Genomic DNA, 19881 nt, shown 5'->3' on the forward strand with positions numbered 1-19881 from the left:
TTTTTTCTAAACTTATGAGATATTCGACACGTATATGTATGTATATACATAATTTGAATATTTTGTTATTATATAATATGTTTTCAGACCAATGTGCTGTGGACTACAACTCCGCTACTGTACGTATCGGTGAGTGAGAAATTGTTTATTTTATAACATTTCTATAGCGGTAATAGGGGTGTATATAATATGTTGAAAATATTTAAATAATAATATGTTATAATATCTTATCCGCGATTAATATTTTTTGACAAAAATCAGCTGATAATTGTCAAAAATATTAATCGAATTGAAAGTATTATAACATCCCTTTCTAAAAAAAGGCATGTCGATTCTCGCAAGTATTGTTGCATCTTTTCCGCGATGCTTATTGACTGTCTCGATTCGCATTGTGCGTTATATTCGTAGCATCGAGAGGCTGTCATCGCGAGGGTTAGTAGTTTACAGTTTGTTCAAAATAAAATTAAATAAAATAATATGTTTTAAATAATATGTTATAATATATTAAACTTGATTAATATTTTTGATAGTTATCAGCTGATTTCTGTCAAAAAATATTAATCGCGGATAAGGTTTATTATAACATATTATTTACAACATATTGTTATTTTAATATTTTTAACATATTATTATTTCAAAATTTAATTAGCAAATTAACGCTTTAATCAGCTGATTTTTGTCAAAAAATATTAATAAAGCGTTAATTTGCTAATTAAATTTTAAAATAATAATATGTTAAAAATATTAGAACATAGTAATATATTGTAAATAATGTTATAATACTTTATTCGCAATTAATATTTTTTGACAGAAATCAGCTGATAATTGTCAAAAATATTAATCAAGTTTAAAGTAATACAACATATTATTTAAAACTCATATTATTAATTAATTTAATTTTATTTCGAACAAATTGTCAAACTGCTAACCCTCGCGATGACAGCCTCTGCTATGAATATAACACACAACGCGAATCTTGACAGCCAATGAGCATCGCGGAAAAGCAACAACAATAAACTTTGATATTATACGAGTATCGACTTTACATATCTTTTTTAGAAAAGGAAGGAATGAAGATAAATTACAAGATATTTAATGAGATTCTATTTTGAGATTTAATAAATTTCATCTGTAGTTTATTACATAAAATAAGAAAATAAAAGAAAGAATAGTGTTCTTCTTTTTACATTTTACAAGATGATTTTCTCTGTTTTTGTTGAGTAGTGATAAACAAGTTTGAGAATATATATATTAATATGTGTGAATGTATCAGTTTTTTAAATATGTTAAAATGTATAATTACCTGATGAATGCGTAGCCTTTATCCTTAAATACTCGAATTTCTTGGATGGATCCGAAAGGCGAGAAGGTCTTTTGCATAAGTTCTTCTGTTAAACCATTGGTCAATCCGCCGCAATATACCGTACAGTTGGTCGGACTACTTTGATTGTAAACTTCATCGAACGTGAGCGGCTTTGCGTTCGCTGTGAAACAAAAAGATAGCACATCTTAATCTCTATTCATTTGTAGAACATATCGATAAGTAAACCGAGTCAAGCGTTAATAATTGCAGCTACGACAAATTCCTGAATATATAAGTTGTCTTTCTTGATTCACAATAGAAACATAATGGAAACTGCTGGTAAATGATTTTTTGTACAAGATTCTTGCATATTGTATCGGAAAAAATATGAAATGGTTTAAAAACATTTATTGTGAGAACTCAATTATAGTATGAGCTAAACGAGTTTTGTATTGCGAATTTTTAGATTATATTTACTAGGTTGTCCATGTTTTGATTTTGTTCATGCCGGGGGATTAATTACTCTTAACGAATATAAAATTCAAAATTGTATGGAAGTTTAACAAGTTTACTTTATCATATATCGCTCGCTATATCACAACCTATTTTAACCGACATCGCCGTATCAATTTTTCTCAGATTTTGCGCTTAATTCATTACGCATCAGACGCATTAATAAAATAATGTTTCATTACTCTAAATTATACTCTCTCTATACTCTAAATTATAAGCAAAAATGATTCCTTAATTAGGAAAACGACTGAGGAAATATTGGCTATGCACAACCGCGTGTTACATTTTGCTACGTTTATTTTATTATCAATCAATGCGGCACAATTGTGCCGCTTGATGCACAAGTTCCGTTCGCTTGTAATCGTGATTGGCGCATAAAGAATGAGCATCGAAGCGGCGCATACGGAGGCATTCATCAAAAAACGATCAGAGCGCGGCAGAATGATTATTCCGTTTGCGACATCCAGCGGTGATCGTATATGATCCCGATAGCAATATAAGAAACAACACGCATGTGGAGCCTTGGAAAAGCCATTATTGAAAGTATCTACTACCCCCGACGCGTGCGCGATAGATCTCTCACGTATCCTTTACCTCCCCACTCGTCCCTCGGCATTACTTTTACTGATACTATGAAAGAGGTCGAGCAGGTTTCACGACGTGGTCGAAGCAGGACGCCCGAGCTGCTCGAGATATCGAACGCCAATGCCAAAGAGGTTGAACCCCGTCAGCTAAGTTTACGATCGTACCGTGAAGCTTAGCCTATACGGTGGAGGCAAGCTACGGGTGTAAACGCGACCGGTAAACCACGGCCTGTAATTGCCTCGTTCGGAGATAGAAGGTTCTCTCAGAACGGCAGAACGTCCCGTTAAGAACTTACCGAGGGACGTTCTCTTCTTTTCTCAAAGCTCGGCATTATCTCTTTATTGCTTGGCGAACGTTATTCTCAGTATCTCAGGAATGTCGGCACAACTTGCTCGTCGCTGCCGTCTATGGTTGGCTTTAAAAAAAATTTTGTTTGTTCTAGAATGCTTATTTCGCAAAAAGAAAAGAATTGAAATATCTGCGCTTCTTTTTTGACGCGCTCGCGGAATTGTGGACTTTTAATAGTTTTCCCGTCTTTGATCGCCGATCGTTTCGGGGGGATTAATAATTGAGAATTATAAACGAGTCAATGTCTCTGTTATTATGATATGATGATCGTATATTTAATACGATATTATCCCAAGGTTGTAAAATCTATTTTATTTTATATATACTAGTTACTAGAGGATATTCTAAATAATTCAAAAACTTTTATATGTGAGTGTTTTTCTAATTTGATAAATTTATTAATTTATTTCTCTGATACTATTCTTTTTATGAAAAAGGAATCTGAATATCAAATTTGTACGAAACCATTGTTTCGTAATTATTACAATAAATATGTATAAATGTTATTTATATCAATGCACTTAATGTAATAATAGTTTTGCTTAAGGATTATATACATCATACTGAGTTTTACAAAACTTTCAAGTTAGCAAGCATTTTATATATCAAATATGCAGATAAATCATATTATCGTATAAAAAAGAGATATATCTATTTGTCTATAACTGTTGCAGTTTTATGATCCTACTCAGAACATGCAAAGTTTTTCATTATTATATATATTATAAATATATTATAAACACAAATAAATTTCTCGTAAATTAATTAAATTATAAAAATTTAAATCTTTTAAAAATATTAATTTATTCCATTTCTCATGTTTTATTCATTAATTATGTTAAATTATTGGAAAATAAAATTTTAACTTGGAAAAGTGAGATAATTGAATTTGAGTTTATATAAATGATTGTGTTCAAAACAAAAATTATTTTAAACATAATTATATTATTAATTATTTTATAAATAATTTATAACACGGCAGAAAAGATGCATATAACATACATACAACACAGTTTTAAGAAGATGCTGGATTTATAACTCATATCCTCCTTTTAGAACTATAATAAATTGCTTCCGGCAGAATATTAATTTTATATTGGATTTTAAGCGACACGAGAGGTAGTCACTGCTTTTCAGTCAATACTTGTCTGCCCAGTGGACGCAGTTTTCGAGTAAGCGAGAAAAGATATCGAGATTCAAGATGTCAAGGATCAGTTAAAAGAATTGCTTTCAACATTTTGAAATGATTATATCGAGAATATCTAATTCTATCTTGAAAAATTAAAGAGCTATTGTAGATCTATAAGCGATGGTTTTTGTATGGGAATTTCGTGAAAGAAAAAAATGATTTAAAAGAAAAATAACAAAACTGAAGTCGATTCAAACATAGAATGATACTAGATGAAAGGATAACTGTATACGATTTTTACCGTACTGTATACGATTTTTATCATATTGAACTTCTGATTAATTCTAATATGACATATACTATATATGATAAATAATATATATCATATATATGTCGACATATATGACATATTCAGTATGTGAACACAGAATGAATACTGTGTCATATCTGTAATGTATATAAAACTATGTATTATATTTGAAATTATTATATATTATATTATGCCGTTTTATATACATATATATATATATACACACATACACACAAGTAATTGAGTCGCTCTTCAGTCAATTTAAATCTTAATTTTTCTCAATTAGTGTTATAAGAAAACTTAATTAAAAAACTTCTCGTCATATTAATGAAAGTTTTAGTATATTAGTTAAAACACTAAAATTAAAAAAATGTAAATAAAGAGGATATGAGCTGTATAATTATATATATAATATATAATTTTATATATAATTGTATATATATTATATTGACTTAATATTTATTGACAAAAAAAAACTTTTTTTATTTAATTTATAAACTTGAGGCTTTATTCTAGTTTCTGAATTGTGATATAAATATTAGAATTTTCATGCAGAAAAATGCAACAAAAACTTTTGGGAAATCATAATTCTCAGAACTATTCAACTGTTTGCTTTCTAAAACTGGCTTTACTTTCTCTTTGCAAATTCTTAGTACCTTAATCGAAATATTCCTTCTCGAGATTGGGCTATACCGATCCAAACTGATTTGATTCCACTGAGTGCGATGTTCCAATTTAACCCCTCAGGCATGACTTTCCCGGCGTTTCCGTTTTAAGTGGTCGACTCATGCGTCTACACATTTAAAGTCTTAATACGTTCCTGACCCTAACGTGATTACACGACTTGCACAGTCTTGAGAAGGCTATTTACCAACGTATTATAGTCGCAATTTCACATACAACCGATATGTATAAAGTTCGACATTTTCGAGAGCTGCGCTTGCAGAAATTACGTGTCAGTTTACGCGCGGCAATAAAAGTAAAGTAACTACTTTCAAGTAGCGAACACAGCAGCGCAGTAGCGACGGTATTACAGCGACTAAAAATTCTGTAGAAATTTCCTCTAAACTTTTATCGATCCATATATCTCGGTATTCCGGATCGAACAAGAATTTGTGCCGGTAAGAAAATATCTAAATTCGCTGGTTCTGTCGCTCTTCGAAAATGGTTTGTGATTTATGATCCTTCGGACGTGCCTGGTCGAAGATCGGCCATTATGGAAACAGCCTGTAGTTCTAGATTCGGCTCATTAGGCAGCTGATTACGCGAACGTGCCTAAATCGAAGTTCTATACGCCGGGTCAACGGCAGTTCTGGCGTATTCCTGCGAAACTTTATTCTTATCTAGCGAGAACCACTTGGCGATCGAATAACTAGATTTATCGCACGAATCTAGTAACTTTTTACTTCACTGAATTTCCGATAACTCGCCGCTCCTGAGAGTCAGGAGATGAAAGATCAACAAGAAATTCGGGGGTAAACTCGAAATTTTCTACCGACCGCGCCGGAATCCGGACGCGCTAGTTCCGACCTTAAGTAAAAAAAAAAAAAAAGAAAAAGAAAAAAAAAAGAAAAGGGGTGCGGAATACTGAAGTGAGGAAGGAAAAAAAAGGAAGAACGGGACGGCTTTAGACCTCGGCAATATCTCCTCGCTCTCTCCTTCTCTCGAAAGGGAAGTTTCCACTTTTCTCCGTTTTATGGCGGATGGAATCTCCAGTGGACACGACGATAGAACTCGAATGTACGTATCTCGTATCCCCTTAAATAACGCGGGTACTTGAAGTTTCGTTGGCACTGGTCACCCAAGTAGCGCGCCAATATTCGTCCCGACTAAATTCATGGTAGCGAGCACTAAGTGGACACTGGCTGTCCTCGTAGTCGTTCTCCTTTTTCTTATTCTCGAACATCCATAGATATCTGAATAATCAATGCTCGGACTGATGCATTTGTAACTTTCTGGCCGTTTATGTAAATCAAAGCGAACCGAACGAAATGACGGCTTTTTGGTCTCAATTACTTTGCTTGCTTTCTATTTAGATTGTTGTTAAATTATTTAAAGTTTAAAGATATATTTAAGCCATTGCTAAGTGCCAGTATTCCTATCGATATTAAATTTTTGGAAAGTTGTAAGAAAAAGTTGCAAGAGCGAAGTAGTTCGTAAAACAAATATGAATCTAATTTTCGATAATATGAATCTAATTGATTTCTCATGTGCAGATATATATTTATTATTCTTTTTTATGTCTGTATGAATTACATTATTGCATTACGTTTGCGCGTTTATTATTGTGTTGGTTGGTTATATGTAATTTTGAATTAAAAATAATTTTAATTAAAAATTAGAATCTTGTCAAAACAAGTAACATTAGCGGAAAATATAATAGGGAAAGTATTGAATGAAATACAGTGCACAGTGTATAAAAGTGCACATGTACTAAGAAAGATTGTACATAGTACAGGAGAGTAATGAAATGCGAAATATGCGAAGTATGAATGGGATATCATGGATAAAAGTTGATGGAGAAACGCTATGCACACAATCACCAACTCCATTTCTCTTATAAGAATCCGAGCACTGATTCACTCTGATGATAATAACCAAATTACGTAAAAATATCGACAAGAATGGAAAATTAAATAATGAGAAATATGAAAAATAGAATAAAAAGAGTGAAGGAATTCGATTTTCTTTTACCTTGCTTACTGTACAATTCCCCTCTCATTCTCTTCCCATCGTACTTCTCTTTGTCGTATTCGTATACCTTTAATATCCTTTTCAATTTAGAATATCTTAGGTCCGAAAAGACTTCTCAAACAAGGGGAAGTATACGAGCATGCATATTAAAGCCAATGTATACAAATTGTATTATAAAACGTTACGACATAAAAAAATACTTTAACGAGATTGGAACGATGTCACTACATACGCATATACGTGCATACGTTCCGAGGTGCGCACTCGGTATACATGTATGTACGTACATAAAAGACCATGACACAAGTCTACCAATTTAGTTTAATACCACTAGTCGTACTATAAAACAGCAGTTCACTCGCTCGTGATTTTCAAAAAAATAAAAATAGATATAAAACAGAAAATATTTTCCACAACGAAACATGAATAGAAATGTAAAGTCTAAGTCATTCTATAAAACAAAGTACATTGGTGCATATATAATCTCTTTCTTGATAATTTACAATTTTATGAAATATATTTTTTTTTTTACGAATAGAATAGTTATGAAATTTATTTGAATGCGTGATATATTTAATGTTAACATATTATCACTGTTTTATTTTAAGCGCTCATTAATGCAACGATGTGTTTAAAAAATGTGAACGAAAGAGAGAACGGCTGTATGTATACGAAGAAAAATATATAGAAGCAATAAAATATTACTCTAAATCAACGCGCAATTAATGCCGAAGTGGCAATTATTTTACATATATTCCCGGTTGATCTATCGTAATATTTTACAGCTACAGTGATATATAGCAGTGCTTTTTCTCCACGCAATAATGTATACAAGTATGAAGAGTGAAAATGGAAAGAGATAAGAGAATGATTAATAATTATAATATAGTAATAAATACAACATAGACAGATAATAATAATGTTAAAGGTATTTGAAAGGTTGCGAAGTATAATTATTTAAAAAGAGGTAAGAAGTAAGAAAAAAGTACGAAAAACATATTTTTAATAAAGGGTAAATTAGATATAAAACGTTTGTAGCTAGCTTGCTTTGATTGTGGTACACTTACACACTTGTCTATGTTCACACCACCTCTCTCTTTCTCTTTCTCTCTTTTCTTTGCTATTGGCGTTAACTCCTGACGTATCATCCTCCTGCAAAATATCCGTGTTAAAACGACACGTGCAAAAAAAATTACGTAGCGACGATTCGGATATGGAATATACTCCTACAACATTAATTATGTGTGTCGCAAAAATTATTTGCAACATTCGTTATAGTTGGCAGGTCATCGTTAGCAAAGTTTCATAAATTGTAGTAAACAGTTTTTTGTATGCAATAATTTTTAATTTAAGCATATATCAATGACGTTTAAATAATTGGAAATTGTTTTTCTTCCTATATATAAAACAATTCCTAAACTCTACACCTTTAATCTTTCAAATAAAAGTTCTATTACAGTGGGGGATTGTTAGAAAAAATATTGAGAGATTTCGCGAGGATCTTGTTAATGATAAATGAGTCTGGCCAAGTTGACGTTAGATTTGTATGTCAGAAAACTCGATACAGGTATTAGTGTCAAGCGTAAATTCGAGATACAATAAAGCACGTGAAGAATGGCGGAGCAAATGCTTTCGATCATGAGGGCTTTGTACAAATGTGCTATACATTAAATAAGATCTACGTTTGAATAGATATTCCCCTTTCTTTTTATCCCACTTGCTTACCATTGTGACGATAGTTTGTACATCCTTTATGCCGCTACGGCACTAACGACAATTTAATGGATCTCCTCATAATGACAAAAACTAGGTATTTCCTGACCAGTTTCTCCTATCTCTCAAGATTACACTATAAACTGTACGATGCGTCTTTTTATGGATAGTATAGCCGTATATCGACGCACGATGAGATTGCATGTAAGTTATAACCGTAAGTTATAACTTTTACTATCTACTTATAGCGTATAGTGTTATAGTGAAATCACTTTCAGTTAAGATTTAATTAAGTTAAGCTTAATTAAGTTAATTCTCGAGTTTATGTGGACACATTACAAAATATTTTTGTAAATTGTCAGAATATTGATATCAAATAAGATCTATAATCTACATATATAATAATAATCAGTGAAAGATTGACAAAATTTATTAAATTTTTTATAAATTTTATAAATTCTAAATATATAAGGCAATAATCACTCCGCTAATAAATATTACATCCATCATGTGCAGGTAGAGCGAGTTAAATCGAGTAAGAAAGTTCTCTATCGTTTTGCAATCTTCGCAATAATGAGAAATTAATTAAAAAAGGTCGGCCAATCCGCGCGAGCACAAGTGCGCGGCGAGAAGAGACAGCCCAATATTATTAGGCGTGCGACGAAGCGTTGGCATTAATAATCTAGTTTAATTATTTGTTGCACTTAGTGACTGTATAACAATGGGATGTCTTTTTTTCACCTTACGCTTACATTCGCGCGGTTTAATAGATGTTTTTAAAATTAATTTCTCCTTAAGTATTGCAAAGATCGCAAAACGGACTTTCGTACTCGATTTAACCCGCTCTAATATCTGCATGCGATGAATGGGGCGATTAAACATCCTGTATATAATATATATATATATATATATATATATATATATAATCTCTATACAAATAATTATATAATACATATTAAGAATTTGAGAGAGAATGCGATTAATTAATTGTGTTATTTTTATTTCAAATTGTTTACACACTACATACCATCAAATTATATTAAAAATATATTTAAAAGATAAATCAACAAGAATATCTCTCAAATAAATTACTTGAGATCATGCAATTAAAGCTAGAATCAAGTTCCTCGTGTTCGAAGATACGAGTACAGCATAGATTCGCACAAATCCAAGTTTCACACAAAGACGCAGATGCATAATGCAAATACATTTGTTGTAAGCGCATATACCACGTTAGAGCCCATATCTTCAAGTAGACCCTAACAGTAAACACAGACGCGTGTTCTCCACAGGGACATTATCGGGACTAATAAACCTGCGAGCTAAACCACGGCTGCCATACTTTGCTAAGAAGGCTGAGTAACCGTGGCCGTTAAAGTTTCCGTATAATCTTGGGATAGGCGGTTTCGTTCCGAGGAAAAGCCTTACCTCAAACCCCATGCTCGCACCGAAGTTTGAGCTGCATCCAAATCTATGCGAAAGGGTTACTCGGTTATTATTTATGACTCTTGTTTCGTACTTCCTATATCTCTATCACAATTGTTGTGTATACAGTCGGGTCGCTATCTCTATATCAACTATATAAATTTTCATTTGCGTTACTGTACAACTTAAGTAATATAATTAATGAAAATTATCCAAGTTTTGTTTTATATTATCATTTTTATTAAATTTAGATTGTAACTTATAGTATCAATTTTAACTATTATATAAAAATTTGATATAACATTTTGATATGACAAATTTGATATGACATTTTGATATAAAAATTAAAAATAGGTACTTTCTGTTCGCTTTTGTTTTATATTTTATTTTTTACATTATTCTTTAATTTAAAATAATATTCTATCGGATTGATTTATATTGAATCAAATTACAATATAATTTTAAATATTAAAAATAGAAGTCACAAGAGAGAATGTTTCTTCTTTTTTAGAATGCATTCCATTATTCTACATTATGGTTGCTGTCGTTGTATTTTATAATAGTGCGACTTTGAATATCATATAATAAAAGTCGACAAAAATAAATCAAAGAGCAGATTTGTTTTTAGCTGCTGTGATAAATTATGCATTTCTAATCCAGATGTTTTCGTCGTAATGTATAATAATATCTAGTGCTCGAAGTAGTTTCTAGAATTGAGTCTAGCCTAGTGCTTTGCGCTTTACTCCGTTCCGAATTGCGTTCTCTTCGAGTCGGGCCAAGCTAAGATTTGTAGTCGCGGCTAATAAATTTGAGCTTTCGCCTTCTCTGACTTGCCCTAATAGATTGGTAGCCTCCATAACGGCATTCAATATGTACACTTGTATATTTAGGTATCCTTGGTTTCTGCGTTAATGTTTGATTCGAAACGAACTCGTTATAGCGGCCATTTCATTGCTAAATATTTTTAGAAGTTCATAGGTGTGTGTATAAACCGCGATTTATGATATTGCTCATCCGTAGATTCGTGCAGTTAGAAGTGCGGAATGTACATAGCCCTGATATCTATTTAGATAAACCGTCGTACCATAGCTATGATATACGGTACTGAAGATGAAAGCGGTTTGCACCTTTCAATGATAACACCTATATAATTAATATATAGTAATTAGTTGAGTCAATAATTTTATTAAATTTTCTTTCAAGCATTTACACGCATTAATTGTATTTGCATATAAACGTAAATAGGAGATACAAAATTCTACATCTTTTTATTACATGTTATTTTTAAATTACTTTCCTGTTGGATTTAATCAGTCGCGAATCATCCTATTAGGCGAATCGTCTCGATAATCCACCACGCGGGTTTTTTTGCGAGGATTGAGGACCGGATATAAACGGTGCAGAGAACACAATCGAAGATAAGCAGAAGTTGATGCGCGAAGGTGAACCGTTTTAGATTAAGCCGAATGAAATGGAGATAGAAATAGAAATAGAGGAAGAGAAAGAGAAAAAAAGAAGAGAAGGAGAGAGAGAGAGAGAGAGAGAGAGAGAGAGAGAGAGAGAGAGAGAGAGAGAGAGAGAGAGAGAGAGAGAGAGAGAGAGAGAGAGAGAGAAAGAGAGAGCGAAAAAAAGACACAGGAAGGAAACGAGACGAGGATAGAAACAGAACGATCCAGGGTGAGAGAGAAACTGATCCGAGCGTTTAAAGAGCCACGGGGGTGTTCAACAGCGTTCCGCACTCGACGACGAAATGGTCTCCCGCCTCGCCGAAACGGGAAAACCAATCCTCTCTCTGCACCTTCGTTCGCCTTTCGCCTATGTGCCTATATTACCTTCGATCCGCATCTCTGCAAGCCCTCCGCAGGCTGCATCCCCCGTCGCCACCGTTATCACCGATCCTTCGCTCAACCAACCCCCTTTGCCGCTCACTTCCATTCGTCCTCGACCTTCTACACCCGACGTGGTCGCGGCACCTCTTTCGTTTTCGAACCTGATCTCGCCAAACCGTAGAGTATGTTCGCAGCAGGCGACGCGGCAGCCCTCAGGAATTTCATTTCGTGTGCGCGGCTAATTATACGTCGGGCTTTTACATACGATACTGTCGCTATTTTACTACCGGTCAGCGCGGTTCACGGGCTTCGTGTTCTCTTCGTACTCTACTGACCGTCCACAAAAATCTGTACGATCATTGGTTTCAATTGCGTGCACTTGCGTGTAATAGAGAAGGTTACATCGCAAGATGAAGGACAATTATGCGCGAAATTTCTATTGCAATTACCTTATCAGGTTCTGAAGCGAGAGATCTGAAAGTTCGTAATGATATTGATATAATATATTGCCGATAATTTTTCTTTATAATACGAAACTAGGTCGGAGGAAATATGTAGAGAATTTTTATAAGTGAAGAATTTTTAGTTATTACGATCGATTTTATAATAACGTGATTTTATCGTCACACCGAAGCGAGACAAAAAGGACAAAGAAGAGAGAAGCGCGATAGTCGAATGTTGGCGCGGACTCGCGCAAACAAAATACACGTATACCGCACAAGATTGCGTGCGAAGTTTTCGAGCTGGCGAGGCGTATTCTATTGCGAACGTATGTTCGTGTGCATTGTGCAATTGTCATATCCATCGCGGGCATACGAGCCCGAAAGCGGCGTCGCGTCGCGTCGGTGAGATGTCTGCAAAAACACGTTAGTCCGGGTGAGTGTATTACTGTTGGATCGGTCCCGGTTCCGAAGTGCTGATAGCAGTGATTGCTTGGTTGAGGACTCGGGGGTTGGGTTAGTGGTTGCAGCGGTGACTCGCACGACAACTACTCACGAGTTACTACTACAAACATTGAGTCTCTTTCCCGCTCTTTTTCCCGTGCGCTCGGTCTCTCTAGCAATCTATCTTTCCACGCGGGTTCTCGCGCACCTACATCGCTCATCCCTTTCTAAAATCACCGCCTTATCCGCCCCCGCGCTTGTCTGCCATCATTTACTTTCGACCACTTTCACGATTAAATGGCCGCGAAATTGCGTCTGTTTTACGCGAGCTGGATAGTCTAGTCTACGGTGACTTCACTATAGCGGATATAGGGAAAAGAATGCTGAGCACGGCTGTGGATTCCGGTGTACTCGCATCTGATTCATCTGATCAATTATTTCATGTCGTTGTTTATGGCTTATAAACAAGAAATGAAATATAAGATCTACCTTAGATTTCCTTTCTCTTCGTATGCGATAGTAATCTTATGTAACTTGTCTGTTTTCCACCAAGCAGATGTTGAATAACATTGTTTTTGCATTGCATAATAAATTGTTATACCACAAATGTTGACACACAAGCCCACATATTTTCAGCTTCGGTCTTGGTATTATAGTGCATATAATTTTTTAATCCGGAATAGCTGTCTCTCTTTTTATTTGCTTTTCCGATTTGTGCTTTGTCATAATGCTATATTTCACGTGTGTTTGCCGTAATAATTTTCTCTGGTCGATTCATATGTAAAAACATACACGTTGGCTTCATGCATTTGTGCCCTTTGAAAGTGATGTATGATCTTGATTGGCCGAATCGTTCTGAAGTAGACGTCGTCGAGAGGACAAACGAGCGCCGATTTACATCGGAAATCCGGAGGCGAAATTGCGCGAGGACGAAGTAGGTTTATCGGCACGATTTGTATAATCGTCAAAGTTTTTGGGATTGAAGCAGGGCAGCCATATGCGTACACCGTCTCTTGAGTAAACTCGATCGATCTCGGACTACGGAAATCTAATTTTAGCACGGTACCGTCACTCTACTTTCGTTTGCTGTCTATCGGAATAAATGCTGACGCGCAGAAAACAATTTTTCTTTTCTATCAAAACTTGTATTTTAATTGCATAACATTTTGTTTAAACTTTTATAGCAAAAAGAAAAACATTTTAAATTAAACATAAATATATATATATATATATATATATATTAAATGTTTTAAGAAAAAAATATATACATATAGTGATTTAAAAGCACAATCAACGATAAATCTTTATTCAGATAAGTCTCTATATATCAAATATGTTGTGGCATGACACAGCGTGTTATTTAAATAATATTAAAATATATTTAATATTCTAGCAAAATAAATCGATAATTCATGGCAAAACATGTAATTTATTTTTTATCGCGCATTGTAATTCCACGCAGCATCATTTATTGCCATGTATTGCATGCTTTTAAGCAAAATAACAAATTTTATATATTTTAATCTAAATGAAAAAATGTATATATTTTTCTCTCTTTTACATTTTTTATCTTATTTTGAAAACATCTTACACAATTTGTTCTCCTTTATATCGAGTATCAAACATATCAATATAATTAATCAAGTGCAACATTTAAACGAAGGATCTCGTACTGGAAACTGCCATTAGTATTCCCAAGACAATCATAGATATTAATTTTCGTACGTATTTCGGCTTACTGTGCTAAACGGTTCAACCGTGCGGTTTGATTGAAATGAAATTGTATTTTAACGTGCATTATATTTGCACTAATGTTTATCCTAAATTAAAAATCCATATTTTCCCAAATAGCATTTCCATTACTTAAATGAAATTCGGAACGCATGGATGATCAATACGGCAAATTGTTCCCAATAGCTTTGAATTGCGGACATGCAATAGGAAAGCGAGACCAAGTATTTTAACGACCAAATGGATCTTGCAACGACCGACTGCTGTTAGTACACACATCCAAGAGGAGATGCACGACTAGGATACGCGCGCGTTGCCTCTTGCGCGAAATACATCTCGCAAGTGTGGGTACTCCTCAGAACAATACCTACGAGATTCAGTGTAACATCACAGCCTGGCTTGGAACATTACCTCTTTCGAAACAGGTCACTGAGTACGAACTCGGTGCAATTATAGTGACAATGAAAAATATAACGTCGTTTTCGTCGACTTTTAATGTTTTGTGATCAATAAGTAAGAATTTCAAGCTTAATCCCATAGTTGGGAAATTAAGAGAAGATACAGCACATAAAGTATATAATAGTTATTACTCAACTAATTCCTTCAATTCTTTTTTATCGAGAAAAGTAATCTTATTAATTGTTTATACAATATATTTTATTTTTAATATTATGGATCGAAAGCAATTTCAAGCTTCTTTAATTTTCTTGAAATATTATTATTAAAGGCTGTTGATTTTTTAATATAAAAAACAAGCATGCTAATATATATTTATATATACATATATAAAATGTGTAATTAAATTTAATTAATTAGGGTATCTAGTATCTAGTATTTAGTATCAATGTAAATAATAATTAGTATTGCATTTTTTCTGTTCACGTTTTGTTTTATTTTCAAAATTTATCTTTTCATAAAATAGCGAAAAAAAGGAAAGAAATGCGAAAGAAGGTCGAAGCTTTAAACCAACGTTAAGGGTCTCAATCTCGCCCGGGATCAATTGTAAATAACAAAGCCTCCAATTTCTCTCAATTTGTACAAAAGTATATGGTACAAGTATATGGTACAAGTGGTTATACTGTCTGTCTTGGATTAATTTTCATGGGATATATCGCATTTTTCATCATGACTTTACGTCGTATTGCGAACAGCTGCGCTCTTAATTCGCATCACGCGCGGATTTCGTATTCTGTCCAAAAGTTTCACATCTCGCCACATTGTCGAGTCAGGAAGTCAAAGTGACCCTGGGAGATACTGGGGCAGAAAGAAATTGCTGCTCATCTGTTCAAGAGGCTCGCAAGCGTTGTGGGCATCTTTGTCCTTCGATTAGTTAAATCGTGCGAGCAATATCAAAAAATCGATTTAGTATATATAATAATTTTGCCAAAGAGAAATAGGTCAAGAATCGTTATATTCTTGCCATGTATCATTAATTAATTATATTGCGTTTCTCATGATTCGGGGCTCATTAGTATTATAATTTGAGAAAATTATAAACTACGATAATGCATCTATATCAAAGAATAGATGCTAGTACTCGTAACCTATAATTGCAATGACGACTGATGTTAAACATCACAATATTATAATAATATTTGTTACATGGTAATCAATATATGCCATATCCGTATGTCACAAGACAAACCATGTATTTGGAGAGAATGTATGTATATCTATGCAGCTCATATATGATAATGGGGATATATCATGAATATGCTCTGGTTAGTTGGACAATTTATAATTATACATTCAAAATGTGTAACAATTTACAAATTGATTATGGAACACCATATTTATTAATCTATGATAATGAAAGGTTTAAGGTAATAATGGATAAACCTTCAGGCTAATCAAATTTTGTATGATTATCATACTTTTATGCGATTATTAATTTATATAAATATTTATCTATAAATTCAATCATGATAGAGTTTGATTATTTTAAATCAAAATTGTTTTAATTAATGGCATTCCTTTTTCGTCTATAAAATTTGCTCTGATTTAACATATTACGGCATTAAATCCTTCAAATCAATTATGATCGCGGTCGGGCGTGATCAAATTTGTCAGTCTATGTTTAGTCATTACTAGGTATTGCCCGCGTCATACTCGTGAAATATGATGATAAGATCCGTTTCCATCACGTTATGGTTATGTCAAGGTGTCTTCAGACTCTGTAAATTGCGTTACCTGAAGTTTGATGGATAATCCCGGACGACATGATACTAATCACGTTACCGGTTTGATATCAAAGCCGATTGCACTTTCCGTGTTCATGTAGGAAGGATATGTCTGCATTGCGCGAGTAGCAGTTGATCGCAAAGAGTACGATAATGCTTTGAAACGCCGGGTACACGCGTCCTGTGGCTCGTTTCCTAAGGGATATAAACTTCCCGTTCCGCGGCAATTCCAACCAATTTACTATTCATGCTGCTTCGATGTACGCTTAGCCGCGGGCTGTTGTGATACGGGCAGCCAATCAAAAACTCTCGTCGGAACAACCGACCGGCTAGCCGTCGATGCAACAAGCAGAAACCTCTACTCTCTACAGCCTAAAGCGAGGATGGATGGTCGGAAAATACAGGAGGAAAGGATATACAAGAGAAGAGACTAGGGTGGGTGGGAGAGGACGTACGGAGAGAGAGAACCGTTGGTTGGTTGGTAGTTTCGTTTGTTGACGTTTTATCAGGTTTCTGTAGTGTTGCGTATACATATGTTTAAATGTATACAACGATGTATACTTAACAGGGTGTACCGCCCAGGGGAGAAAAGAGAAGGGTACTTCACTCGACCCTTGAGCTATAAAAGTAATTATCGGTAGTTAACGATTTAACGTACGCGGCCATGCCAGCAATCGCTCTGGCTCTTGCTGGACGCAGTTGTAAATCATATGGGATGGATAGGATAGGTTGCGGAGAAAATCACGAAAGCGGGACACCTTTAATTGAAATCAAATTGGTCTTTGATTTCGCGTAGCTTCATCAAACCGTGACAGTTTGACAAAGAGCTAACCAATGGGATATCAGTCGCTGGCATACGCTGTCAGTGCGCGCGTTCGTTTCCCATTCTCCGATAATTGATAAAAAGATTCGCCGCGGGGGACATTGCCTCGTATTTGGCAATTAAAGGGAACCGTTCAGTTTTCGTTTTCCCTTAGATGTTACGCCGCGCTGCATAAAATACAGTTATATTGCTTTAAAGCAATCTTCTCTATAATAGTTTTTCATCATCTTTAATCTTGGGACGCGCTCGAGAGAGAGAGAGAGAGAGAGAGGAAGAGACAAGATTTTCCCGTGTCTGTAACCAAAAGCCACACGTATTCACCCGTCCGACAGCCTGTCCCACTCTAAGCCGAGTGAGTTTAAGATCACCGTGTAATTTAATACGGAGCACAGTCGAGCACTTCTACGAGGACTTGACGAGTTGTTGGAGATTTCCGTCTAAACTCTCAGCTCCCCTCGATCGTGAGAAAAGCACCGACAACAGCCACGTAATAGAAGCCCCGACGAGCGGCAACGCGTTAAGGTCCGCGGCGCGATAAGAGGCACCCTCGTTCCCGCTTAAGGCCGCCGTATATAGGCGATATATAGATGAAGGGTGATTTTAAAGGGGCTGGCCGACTTCTCGACTCTCTCGCAGCTGGCCGCCTTAAGTTGCGGAACCACCTGCAAGTAGACAATCCATAGCATCGACCGACGGCACGCATACAGCGTATGTTGTATGTACGTTGCTGCATCGCGATGCCGGAGAATGCATCGCGATCTCCCCATCTAGCACCGGGGCATACTTGCGCACTTCAGCGTCGGAAAGCGTGCCGTGTGTTTCCACACAACACGACTCGACATTTAACCCATGCAAACGGACTAGCGCTGCTTATTCGATGCCTGCACGTCGCTCCTGACGGATTAGCCTTCCGATGTGTTAAGATTGCCTTTCGGTATACGACACATTGCTCGCAATTTCCGAGCGTTCGTGACGCACCGACGATTCCGCGCTATCGCTTTGACAACGTTCGAAATAACGAGATATGAATATTAGATGGATATTTACGGGGCGTAATGCGATATATCGATGCGCATAATAATTATGCGAATCTCTATTTCGTTTTATAGCTTGGATGTATATTATTAAGTATCTACTTTAAATGAGAATGTATATATACACATTTCCGTATTTTTATCACATATTATATAGATGAAAATTTTGAACGTTAATGGGGAAATTTGTAAAATTTGATTGTGTTGAAGTGAAATCGAGGATACTTGGTTATTAGAGAATTTCATCTTATTTTATATCTTCATTCACATCCTTCATTACGTAGCATATATTAAAATATTAGTATAAAATATATAAATATGCATAAGTACAAATGAAATTATAAATGATCGTGTCAGGAGAGAAATTATAATAGCATTATATATTTCAAATTAGCAATTACATTGGAAATTGTATTTCTGATATCTATCCAGTTTATTTTACGTAGCATTCGTATATATAGCAACTATCTTCTATTAATTTAGATATTCATTCGCGCGCGCGATAATATTTTTCTTTCCGTGTATTTAGTAAATGTAAAAATTCTTTGTATTTTGAATTATATTTTTTTAATTTATATATATTGTACGTCTGGCTAAAAATTAATCAGCACGTTTTTATTTTATTTCTCTGTTATTATATTGCAATGCACAACCTCTGCAATGCGTGACCTCTAATGTACATTATTGAAATGTATAAGCCGTGCATTTAGCTTACGGAAACTTTATGCGCAGGGCGTGCATTTTGCGTTATTTAATAATGGGGACAGGTAGTAATCATATAAAATGGGTACGCACATTAATATAGATTTCATGTTTGACTCTTATTTACTGAGATTTCCATAATAAAATGTAGTGCGGTGAGCAGGATACAATCATTTTTCGTTTTTACAAATATATTTTAATACGAGAATTTTGTATATTGATGCACGAAATTCCAATTCCATTTTGTAATTCTATATGTTTGAGTTTGTAATTATTCACATTTTATTAGGAAATGTCGCAACGACCTTTACATAAAATAAATATTTTTGCAATATGATAAATATGTTGCCCTCTCTCTTTGAACTAAGAGAAGTGAATTTGAAATGATATTTTTTTGACAGCGAAAATAGATGACAATTTTCTGTTATTGGAGTGCGAAAATTTGGTGTGGAAATTGTTGGCGATGAAAAAGTTATAAAAGCATAACATTCATTCGATTTGGATACGCAAGCGCCACATTTATCGTGATGTATCATGTCGTCAAAATAATATTTATATATATAGGTATATTCGTCATCGTTTCGTTTGGTGCCTTCGCAAGGTTCGACTCTACGTACGATCCGACGTCGGTGGCGATACAAACTTTCGACATTAACCCGCGCCCAAGTTTGTCCTTTC

The 19881-nt window shown here is 34.7% G+C and overlaps 1 protein-coding gene across 8 annotated transcripts in view; it reads right to left on the reverse strand.

Annotated features, from left to right (window-relative positions):
- The window catches only part of LOC145944593 (cytotoxic granule associated RNA binding protein TIA1), a 445453-nt gene that overhangs the window by 20360 nt on the left and 405212 nt on the right, over positions 1 to 19881 (reverse strand). For all 8 annotated transcript variants that reach the window (XM_083053014.1, XM_083053042.1, XM_083053024.1 and 5 more), the window contains one exon: positions 1304 to 1484. In XM_083053014.1, the coding sequence (XP_082909140.1) occupies positions 1304 to 1484 (181 nt within the window). The remainder of the gene's footprint in view (positions 1 to 1303; positions 1485 to 19881) is intronic.

Source organism: Prenolepis imparis, unplaced genomic scaffold, assembly GCF_030444845.1.
Source record: "Prenolepis imparis isolate NDT839.2.m4 unplaced genomic scaffold, iyPreImpa1.0 SCAF_1, whole genome shotgun sequence".
NCBI lineage: Eukaryota > Metazoa > Arthropoda > Insecta > Hymenoptera > Formicidae > Prenolepis > Prenolepis imparis.